The 12,074-nt window shown below is 38.6% G+C and overlaps 1 protein-coding gene across 1 annotated transcript in view; it reads left to right on the forward strand.

Annotated features, from left to right (window-relative positions):
- LOC150081924 (ras-related protein Rab-38-like) overlaps window positions 1–12,074 on the forward strand; it is a 154,313-nt gene that overhangs the window by 135,456 nt on the left and 6,783 nt on the right. The window contains exon 11 of the mRNA XM_090380367.1: window positions 5,223–5,309. Coding sequence (XP_090236493.1) covers window positions 5,223–5,309 — 87 coding nt within the window. The remainder of the gene's footprint in view (window positions 1–5,222; window positions 5,310–12,074) is intronic.

The raw sequence follows: 12,074 nt of genomic DNA on the forward strand, positions 1-12,074 counted from the left end.
TTTCAGGAGACAGGAACCATTACAAGAACAGCTGGACAAGGTCTACGTCAACAGAACAGACCGCTATCTGGCTCTAACAGCAAGATGGAGCCCTACGATGCCCTGTCATCAACTGTTTCTTGAGGTTTCTGCGGCCACAGGTGAAAACATTTCCAATCGATTTTAAGAAGGCTCAATTCAAGTGGGCTCTACGCAAGGAAGCCAGTAGTTTGTATCCCATTAACCCCACCTACACGTACACACACTTGCTAGCCTAAGCGCTTTGCCTTGTCAGTTGCATCGGTTAAAGGGAAAACCCCTGGAGACCGCCATACAAACACAAATACCTTGATTCCTATTAACCCAAAATCACCACACAGCTCATCTAAACTGGTACCATGAACATCTGACTTGGAGCACTGACAAATGGGACAGAGTTCTGTTCTCTGATGAGTCCCCCTTTAGCCTACAAACAGATTCGAAACGTAATTTCAACGTTTGGAGACAACGAAGAATGCGGTACCATACCTTCAACGTCAGAGAAAGAGATACTTACGGTGGAAGCGGTGTTCTCGTGTGATGTGGAACAATGATCAGCACCTCTCTTCGTGTTTTTGATAGGGGTACCGTAACTGCGCAGAGGTACCGATAACAGATCCTCGAACCCTATGTGCGACTCTTTAGAGGTGCCATTGGCCCAGATTTTCTTTTCGTACACAACCATGCCGCTGTACATAAAATTCAAGTGGTGGAGAAATATCTTGAAAATGAAGATATCCAACGACTGACTGCCGTGACCAGCACGATCACCTGACTTAAATCCGATAGAACATGCGTGGGACCCCCTTGGACGTCGCATTGCACGCCAACAGCCAATTCCTCGGTCACTTGATGAGCTAGGGTCTGCGCTGGTGGAAGAATGAGATTTTGTTGCCACAGAATCTTATAGATACCCTTATATCGAACATGATTCATCGCTGTCAGGACTGCTTAGTCGTTGGAGGGGAAAATACGCCGTACTGATGATTTTCGAGAATCTTGTATCGACATCTGTAATGTGACCTCAACGGCACCTCTAAAGAGTCGCACATAGGGTTCGAGGATCTGTTATCGGTACCTCTGCGCAGTTACGGTACCTCTATCAAAAACACGAAGAGAAGTGCAGACAGGAAGTCAATGAATTGTGGTATATGGAACAAGTTATGGCCATCCCGATCACTGTTTCAACCACCAGAATGGTGCGAAAGAGCCTCCATACGAACCTAGAAGCAATAGGTATCCTAGAGAATACTTACATGGAACTACAGAAAGCTGCGATCCTGAACATCTTTAGGGTGGTAAGGGAGTTCCTAGAACAACAGTAAAAACAACAATGAAAGTAACCGGAGACAAAACTAACCATTCCATACACTCGGTACCGGTACCCGTTACGTGGTCTGAAAAATTCCATAAGGAGAAAAAGTAATAATAATTAATAAATAAATAAATTAGTTAATAAAGTTTACCATCCCGGCGGGAAGTATTTCCGCTGTTGAATGAATTTATAAATCATTGAAATTAAGTGTTTTCCACACGCTATCTTTTATAGCGTGTGGAAAACGTAAACAAAGAAGCTATCCACCACTATCACGAAGATAAGTCATTTGAAATTATAAGCATCAGAAAGAAATCTCAGTAGTTTGATTGTATGATAATGTCAATAAATAAATAAATAAACTGTTTATTTAGGTCGATAAGGACTTTTCACCTCATAAAAAAAATAAAATTTTCCATTTAAAAAGCAAACATTTAACTACTTCATCAGCTAACAGATGGCACATTCAAGTTGTCTGTGCAAGACAAAGTAACCACGGTTAGGTTTCCCTGTCTGGGAGGATAATTATCTTTAAAGCTATGATTAATACTGCGAAGTGTCGAATTAGTACATAATTTAGGATAAAGGATAAAGTTGGATCGGCAACACGCCAGCGTGACCTAACCGTAATGATAAAATAAAGCCGTACCATTACAGCGGTAGACTTAAGTTCCCCTGCTCACCTTTGTGAAGTGACTCAGTTTTGTGTCGTCATCATTCAATAGCTGCAATTACCGTGTGTGTAGTTGTTGTGCACCACTGCCCTGCTTTAGACCTTTTATGAAGTTGTCTCCTATTGGTAAGGTTTCAAGCAGGAATCAGCGAGGTGTGGTGTGCTCGCTTACTGTTCTAGAAGAATTTGATTCTTACGGGGTGTAAAAAGAAAGAGCCTCTCCCCGGATTAGTCAATAAAGTGGGCCCACCTGCAATGCATAGCTCACGAGCAACATGTTGCCTGCCAAAGACTTCTCTGCAATACTTTTACGGGATCTTCGGAAGACGTGGATCCCGTAAAAGTATTTTTTCAACTAGTAGACAACAATCAGTATAAGTGTTAACGAGTGGCATATTCATTAATTGTATAGCAGTTTAAATTATGCTTTTAGATATAAACAAGGCATAAATGAATACGACTATGATATCTTGTTGTTCCAAACAATACTGTATCACTATAATTGCAGTGGCACCTGGATATCAAATAACAAACCAAATAGTAAACTACTCTTTTCATAGCATGTCATACATTGAACTTAATGAAGAAAATAAGGATATCACTGAAATAACAGACTCAGTTGGTGCTTTTCACGAAGGAATGAACTCTTAGGCAGAGGTAAATTTTCCTATTTCTTTTCTTTTCAAAAAAGGATAAACTGTTTGCTTGAACTTTCCATGTTGAATAAATTGATAAATCATTTAAAAACTTTCAAAAAGCATTTTTGGTTTTCATCATAAGAAGCGTTTGTCAGAGTAAATTTCAAATCCTTTAAGAATAGGGAGTCAGATCTTAACTGTTTTCAAGCAAGATACTATTTTGTCAGAAAGTCAATGAACAGAGAACAGACATTCCACAGAAATCGCTGCCACTGCAACCAAAATCTCTGGTCTTTTAGTGCCTATTGAAAAATACCCATTTCTAGAAGACGTGTCTAGTGAAAATTATTAAATCAAGACACAATGCACAAGGACATTATTTATAATGTCCCAGCTTGTCATTCATAATTTGTCTGCATCTTTATTAAGTTTCCCACTTACCATAAATAAAAGAGGTTGGTTCGACAGTCCTACAACAAAGATATGCTCCTCCTTATAAGTGGAAAGATCTGAATTTTCTCGGAATTTTTTTTTTTTTTTTCTTTTCTGTTTGAGGATGAAGGGTGGAATGAGTTGGTTCATTCGGTCATTCAATCTCAAACAGAGTTTGTATGGTTGTTCATTTGTAAACCCCTTATTTTCATTCCACAAAACAAATGAGTCCACTTTTCAGAACAGCACAGGTGACGGATATAATATAAAGAATACTCAGATTTTCGAAAATATAAAAATAAACCATAAAACCCTTCGAATAACCAACGCTGGGTACTTCATTCCGACTAGCTCTCGTATGATTGCCCACGTGCCGCATGCGTTTTTTGCTCTTGTGTTATCGATAACACAAGGAATACTTAGGAAAGGTAACTCTACGCCCCAAGTGAGACCCAGATCTGTATGGGACTTGACCTTCTCCACTTGGCATTCTTGCACACTGATCTCTGTCATCTGTGACAGAGATCAATGTGCAGGAATGTTTTTTATTAATTTTTTTCTTCTTTGTGTAAGTGATCGGAGCAGATTTTTAAGCAGTAATTTAGAGTAATGTGTAAATGCTCGAATTTTTTGATATATTCCAGAATTCCAATAAACAATGTTGATTAAACAATGATTGATGATGTTTAAAATTTTCTTTATTGGATACAATAAACTTTTCAATCCCATTTACTGATAGGAGCTATATTTCACTCTCTGAAAAAAGCCCTTGTAATTGGAATTATCTTGTGTAGTAATTTTTTAAAACAACTCCTACTCAAAAGACCAAATTTAGTAAACTATAAAAAATTCAATAAAAGAGGGGAAAAAAAACTAACAGTTAAAATAACATGAAACTGTGATTTAAAAATAAAAATTAAAAAAAAAAAAAAAGTGTACAGCAAACAATCTGTAAAATGAACAGGTCACGATAATAAGGAAGTACGAAAAAACCGGACATTAAAAGGATTCGGTTCGCCCATCATCAGGACAATCTCGCAGGGGATTGTATTCATACCATATGGCAGTTTTGGCTGTTTCTCGTGAATTGTAACTGCTTCATCATCCAAAGATTGTGGCTCAATATGGTGCTTAGACGTAGAATGCAGATGGCCTGCTTTCCGAGAAACATCCTTCAAGAATGAGTTATGTACGGAGGGGAGACAAAATAATGGAAACAACTGTGACAAGAGTTACAGGTATGCACTAATATGGTGTTGAGACACTCTCTCCTTTTATAACAGCTTGTATTCTATGTGGAATAGATTCAAATAAACCTTGAATCTAAAGAGAAACGTTTCAAGCGCTCCTTGAGTGATGAAGGTGGAGGAAATTGCTTATCATGCTCCTCTCCAAATACAGCATGCCCATAGTGGCTCAATAATTTAAGCCTGGTGATTGAACAGGCTATGGGAAATGCTTAGCCTCAGTTTCATACTCCTCAAACCAAGATTGGACACATCTCGCTGTGTGTAGTGGAGCATTATCATCTTGAGACGGCATCATTTGTGGGAAACAATGTTGGCGTCATGGGACGAACTTCGTTACTTAGAATATCAAGGTAATCAGTGACAGTAATTTGCCCGTTCAGGGTGATGGCAGAACCTAAAGAATACAAAGATATTGCTGTTCAAACCATTGTTAATCCTCCTCTTCCGCGTTTGGCACAAGACAGTCAGAATGATGCACTTTCTTTGGCATTCGCCAAATATAAACTCACTCTGATGAAAAAGCGTTAATGATGATTCGCCTGAAAACATGACACGTTTCCAATCCTCTCGAGTGTCCAGTTTAGTTTTTGTACTCCTTACACAATTGCGTCCTCTTTCTAGCATTATCATCAATAAGCAGTTGCTATATATTCTGCCATAAATTTCAGTTTTATGAAGTTCTCGCCAAACTGTTTTGCTAGAAACCGGGTTTCTATGATTGCTGAAGCTCTCATTAAGTTCTGCAGTTAATTTTGAGGTAGCAGTTTTATGTTTACAGGCTACAATCCTTTTCAGTGTCCAGAAAACTCTCTCAGTCAGCTTCGATTTTCTGCCACAATTCGTCCTATCAGATTTTGTTTCCATACTTTGTGAATATAGATATCATTTCAATACAGTTGCACTGGATACATTAAACAAATTAGCAGTTTTAGTCACAGATGCCCCTGCTAAACGTGGACAAACAATTTCTCTTTGGAATTCAGGTAAGTTTGTCATTTGTTTCATGTATCTTTTTATATCACCTCTAAATAAACATCAGCTTTTATCGTCTTTCCTTCACAGTACACACAAAAAATAATAATAAAATAAAATAAAATAAAAATAATAATAATATATCATCTCAGCATGTTCATAAATACGTCATACAACCAATACAAAAACTACTACTTTCATATTAGGTGTTTCTATTCTGTCCACTCCCCATAAGTTAATGGAAGAGTACACAGTAACAGAGTGTCAGGACTGGTCATCGCTGGTTGTGTTATTCTGCCTCCTTACTGTAATGAATTTTTCCTTAAGTTTTCTGGTTGTTAGCAGCTGAAGAAGTGAGTATTGTGTTATTGCTGTGCGCTGATTGCTGTTTTTCTGTGCATTCTTTGCCAAGAAAACCAGCAAAGACTTCTTTACTCATAATATTAACTCTAGAAGGAAGGGGATGAACAGACTGGTACACTTGATATCGATGGTTCGACTGTTGATGATCCTGCTCAGATAGCTGACAAACTGAATGAGTATTTTGCATCTACATTCACACAAGAGGAATCCTATAGGGAAGTGGAGGACAGAAGCTTATTAAATTCTAACAGGAAACTAAATGATTTTGTAATAACTGAGAGCAAAGTGGAAAACAAATTGTTGAAGTTGAACATAAGAAAACACCTGGGGTGGATGCGATCTATCCAGTTATATTAAAGGAGTGAACTGAATTGCTGTTGTCTGCATCCACTTTATGTTCTTTATAGAAATTTTAAGGGATAATAATAGGTAGAAATAAAACAAAATTGCATAAACTCAACTACAGGTGCACATTTTCCTACTGCTATGTGATAGTACAATTATAACCTACGCTTCGTAGGTTATATTTTCTGTGCCAACCATCGTGGTCAGTAGACCACGATGGTTGGCACAGAAACCTATGCCATATTGTGGCTTATAACAACAACAACACTGTCTTTAGTGGATCCAATTTAAAATAATAAAAAATATATTTTATGTTTTCCAATTTTCACGAGGGCGGTATGTTTTTGTGTGCTCTATCTAATAAATTCTCTGACATTATATGGCAGTCAGGGAGTGTGAACAGGTAACATAACTCTTTAGAGGCAATGCAATTATTCATAATGAAGATTACTATTTTTTTTTATCTATGCATCTTCTCCCGTCTTCTATACAGTGTTTCAAAATTGCGAGGAATAAATGTTGGAACATATGTAGAGCTAAAATTAAAATCCAAAAGTCTTTATTTCCCAGATATTATACAATAATCATAAATTACAAAACAAAATAATAAAAAAAAAAAAAAAAAACCAGAAATAAACCTATAAAAGGGAAACATCTAAAGCAACTGTTCAAACTGACCTGAATTTTGTTTAATGTGGCATTCAGCGCGCCGAATCCCATCTTTTACCATTATAGGATTATTAATGGTTTCGTCAGCTTCCAAACTACAATTTCTCGGTTCGTCTTGCATGGGATTCACTACTGCCTGTTTGCCTGTGAGTGCGAATTTGGTCCAATAAGGACAATACAAGTACATTTGTAGCCCGCCTTCTCGTGGCGTGGAGCAGCGATTACCAGCCTTCCTGGTAATCGCTTCTTACTGGTAACAAAATGTCCAGAAACAACACAAAAACACACATTGCACAAGCATAGTGCAGTACTACATTTACACACAGCGATCACTGAATTAACCACCTAAATTAACCACCTACCTAATACTGTGTTAAGCTAGTGTTCGCACGGATAACAGCCGCTATTTCCCTAAGTATTGACTCCGTTAGATGTCTGAAGACGTCCATAGGGATCTGCAACCATGCTGCCTGTAAGGCTTTCCACAGTGAAGGAATAAATGATGGCTGCATGTCCATGCGCCTCACTTCCCATTCCAAAACATCGCACAGGTGTTCAATTAGATTGAGGTCAGGCGGATTTGGGGCCAATCAAGATGGGCGATATCTTCACTGTGTTCCTCGAACTACTCATGCACAATGCGGGCCCGATGACACGGCTCATTAACGTCTTGGAAGATCGAGTTTCTGTCCGTAAAATAATGCAACATGGCAGGGTGTACATGGTCTCCTAAGAGCTGCCGGCAGACCTCACCACTGAAACACTGGTCCATACGTAGCAGAGGTACTAGTTCTTGCCAACAAAACACGCCCCATATTAAGCAACCACTGCCAGCCGCCTGGATAGTGGGCACCATGCACGATAGGTCCATGGACTCGTGCTGCTTACGCCACCCACAAAGAGGTCCGTCGGCGTGTGTTGCATCAGGTATTTGGACTCATCCAACCAGCACACTCGTTTCCAGTCCTCCAGTGTCCAACTTGGGTCACCTGCTGTGGACCCCATACGCCTGAGTATGTGGCGCATCATCATTTGGGATATTGTTCTTGAATTCCCCATATTGTATTGCGATGTCAACTGTCGCACAGTGATCTGCCATTGAGCCCATACAAAGCTCACCACGAACATTCACTTTGCGTAATCCTTTACAGTTCCGTCAGTGGGAGGTGTTTGACCCGTTCGACACCATTCTTCGTACACCTTAACCAAAGTGGGCCGTAAGCAACCGATAAGGCATGCCGTTTCCGATATGGAAACACCCGACGAAGGAGCCCCCACAATAATACCTTTTTTGAAATTTCGTGATATCTTTACTAATTCCCATAATTGCACTTTGACTTGCAGGACCAGATGCAAATTAGCACTTCTTACGCTCTAGCGTAAGAAGCTGTTTGGCTTTCTATACTGCGAGCTATGCGGCATAGTCTATTACGGATGGGTGGTCATAATTCAGTGATCACTGAATTATAACTTGTGTTCCTTGCCATTTTACATAGTTAAGTATCATCACACATATACCACCGATTTGAACTGACATTCAGACCCAACACATGTCTTGTCCAGTTCGTCTTGTGATAATACCCGAAGAATAAACCGTGGATTCTATGTGATCCCACAAAGTAATTTAATATCCCAGAAATAAAGATTGAGACATAAGTTTATAGGAACTTTTTTCCCTTTATTTTTAGCTGTGGAATATGCATTTGTTCCATACAACTTTGAAACATCCTGTATTAAATTTACCAAATCATAAAAAAAAAAATCACAGTATTCAACTCCTAAAAACCAGAAGCCCACAAGTAATCTGAATATCTCCGGTGGGTGTCCCTATTAAAGCTCATAAATCACGAGATGAAAGAGAGGTGAGGATGTCCTAAAATGTCTATTAAAACCTCGTATAAGACAGCATATCGCCGCCCTTAAATTTTACCATCCTACGTTTCCCAAATAAGAAAGCATGTTGAAATCCTCTTTGATACTATAATTAATGGAAAATAAGAAAGCATGTTGAAATCCTCTTTGATACTATAATTAATTGAAAATAAGAAAGCATGTTGAAATCCTCTTTGATACTATAATTAATGGAAAATAAGAAAATCGATGTTACAACCCAGTTACTTTTTTGCAGAGTAGTTCAGATATCCACCACTGGTTCTTTCCCCTGAGGAGATGGTTTTCTTCACATAGTCGTTAGCTTCGATCGTTTGTAGCAAAGGTGACTTTTCACTAGCTCGTTCCAATCCAAAGTCGTTGACGCTATTGCCCTACTTACGGAATGTACACGCATTCCTAATAATATGCGAAGCTAACTGACCTCTCCACCCCAGCAAAGATAGCATGCGCCGTCAGGTGGGTTTATTCTGTAATCTAAAATTCATAAGGTAGATATGACGGAGTGAAACCCAGCGATCTCACTTCGGCCTAGTTTCGATGTATCAGCAGCACGCGTGACATTTAATCTCCGTCGGTCACAATTTCCTAACCGCTGCGGCAATGCCGTCAGGAAGTATTTTCTCTGAACTCGCCAGTCAGAAATAGCCAAACTTGGGATGGCTATTCACAAGTGGAAGCAGCCAATAGCAGGGTGTGTCTCCTTCAAATGTCAGAGGTTGGAGGTAATTACGATATAGTCTAAGCAAAACCTCCCGGGAGGTTCTCTGACCTTCGCTTGTGTCTGTAAATCACGCGAGTAAGGTGAGCACACTGTTGCGAGATGATTACCTATGCATAACGGAACAAAGTAGGAGTGGGGAGCCATGTACCCGAATGCCCCACACGTCCAGTTAGAAGTGCTGATGTGTACGGTTGCCCTTGGTTACCACGATAATTTTGTGTAACACTACACGTGCAGTTTAAATACTTAACCACGGTGTGTGTGTTTTATGTTTTCGGTTAGGCACTCACCGAGATTCACGTGTTTTGATACTCTTTAAAAATATAAACTTAATTTCTAAAAGGTGCTGTCCCCCCCCACTTGATAAAAAAAAAAAAAAAAAAAATGCCGATGCGCTATACCCAGCTGTCCCCATTCCTGAAAAATGAACCTTTCCCCCATCCCAAACTCAGATAGAGATGGCCTCGACTTTTCGCAAATATTATCTTTATGGCATTCGATCAGACCACGTATTTAGCTCCTGATGACAGATTCATGGTTGAAAAATATGTGGATTCACAGCCTGTGACTATCCACATAGTCTGCAACAGTCTTTCTATAGTAGTCAGTAAGAAATGGGCGCTCGACATGTCGATTCTTCCATTAATTGCCTAACGCGCCTGCGCATTCAGGAAAAAATACGCTTTCTCTGTCGATTATACAAACAACATCCATTTAGTTGCATTTTTCATACGTTACAAGAAATATGGATTAAAGAGAGCGGGTATTTTTGTAGTAGTCAATGTTTTTGTTCAGTATTCCGGAATACATTTTCGGGTACTTGCATACACCTAATTTTTTGAGACAGTCATAGCCCTGATACATTTTAAATTAAACTTAATATTAGATCAGTGTATCTACTGAGAATATTAAAATAAAATATAAATAACGTTTCGCATAAATAAATAAAACATAAATTGGTATTATTTTATCATCTCATGGCCAACCGTGGATAAACTACAGTTTGACTACTACTACCTGTAAAACTATTTATACTAGTTTATCCTTCTTCACATCACATCGCATCCATTAATTATGTAAAGCAACGAATCGTCATTTTTATATGTAACAACTACCTTGAGAGAAAATACATGAAAAAAAAAATTAACCAGGAGTTGGAAACCTTTTTCATAGTGAGTTTTTTGTTTATTACAACTATAAAAATTTTCATGCGTACCACTTGAAAAAATATATCCTAATTATAATACTGTATATGGAAAATTCAAATGTAGCATATATCGGGTGCTGCAGAAAGTCTTCCTACGTGCCACTAGGTGGCATGGGTGCACAGTTGCCAATGCCTGAAATAGACACTTGAGCAATACCTCAGTGAACTGAGTATTCCATTTAGGCATACTCGGAAGACACTCATTAAAGAGCAATAATTATCATAAGACATGGATTTAATTACCTTACTCATCTACCCATCTTTACTGAAATGAGAACACAGACAAATATAAATATTTAAAAAAAGGATTGTGGTAATCTCTCATTATGGGTTTTAGGTGATGATTATTTGATGCCCACTTGCCAAAGATTGACAAGGCCATCTGTAAATTTATACAACTCATTTGGATTCTGCAACACTTTAAAAGCTTGATGTCGTCAACATAAAATAATAACTACTACTCCTGAGCAAGGGTTCGGGGCCAGGTCATTAATGCAGATATTAAATAGTAGCGACCCGATAGATGATCTTGTGTTATCCTTTGAATCTCAACCTTGAGAAGTGCATGTTTTACTCTCTTCACGTTGAGGTTTATATAATTCTATGTAATTAAATCTATACTATATGAATTCAAGTTTTAGTGTAAGCGTGTTCGAATGAAAGAGACTTCAGGAATAAACAGTTCAGATACGCATCTGATTAATTAAAAGTAAGCTTCTGCAGCGTAAATAAGTCGATCACCACACGAGATAGAACTGCGTTGTTACTGGTCAACTCAATGTGTGACGATCTTCTTTCTCAGGAAGCCGAAATTTGGTAATCACAGTGGACCACAGAGCTTTAAGTTGGGTGTGCAGCCCTTCACATTTGTACCACTGAGCCTAGATGTCATCGGCTGTAACAGCTTATGCTGTCGTGGACAATCCATGTCACGATCAAGTTTCCTGGCCATTTTGCCATTATTTCGCTGTAATGATGGGCATTAATTGAGACGCTATGGAACAACAATATCAAAATAAAGATCGAGACGGGCCAATGGGAATCTTTTTTGTTGTGGAGGAGCTATACTACTTTCATTGAAAATTCTTGCACTTGGTCTCTAGGTTTAGTGGTAGTACCAAGATTTATCATTTGCGACGATTCGATCCAGGAAATGTTCTTCTTCCTTTAGGGAGTACAGCAGGCGTTCCACGCATAAAATTATGCGCAGCCTGGGCTTCAAGATGAAAAACAGCTTCAAATATTTTTAATATACATTTTTTTCCTCAATAATTAAAAAGATAAAAAGGTAAGATTAGGTCACTGGCTATTCTGTTCTGCAGATGCAATAATTCGTAGCCTAAATGTTTATTCCAAGGGGAAAATAAAAGCCCATTTCATATGAATGAGCCTTTCTAAATAAAGGAATCTCAATTTCAGACATTCCAGTCCATGTTCCAACAAATACGGTAGCACACTCAGAAAATTTGTTTTGGGGCGGGGATATGCTCGTGCGTTTCACATTAGTACTTTTACTAGCGTCACCACATGATAGTTCAGTTAAACAAAAAAAAAAAAAAGCAAATTTATACCTATATG

Source organism: Mastigoproctus giganteus, chromosome 8, assembly GCF_048544385.1.
Source record: "Mastigoproctus giganteus isolate SK-2022 chromosome 8, ASM4854438v1, whole genome shotgun sequence".
Lineage (NCBI taxonomy): Eukaryota > Metazoa > Arthropoda > Arachnida > Uropygi > Thelyphonidae > Mastigoproctus > Mastigoproctus giganteus.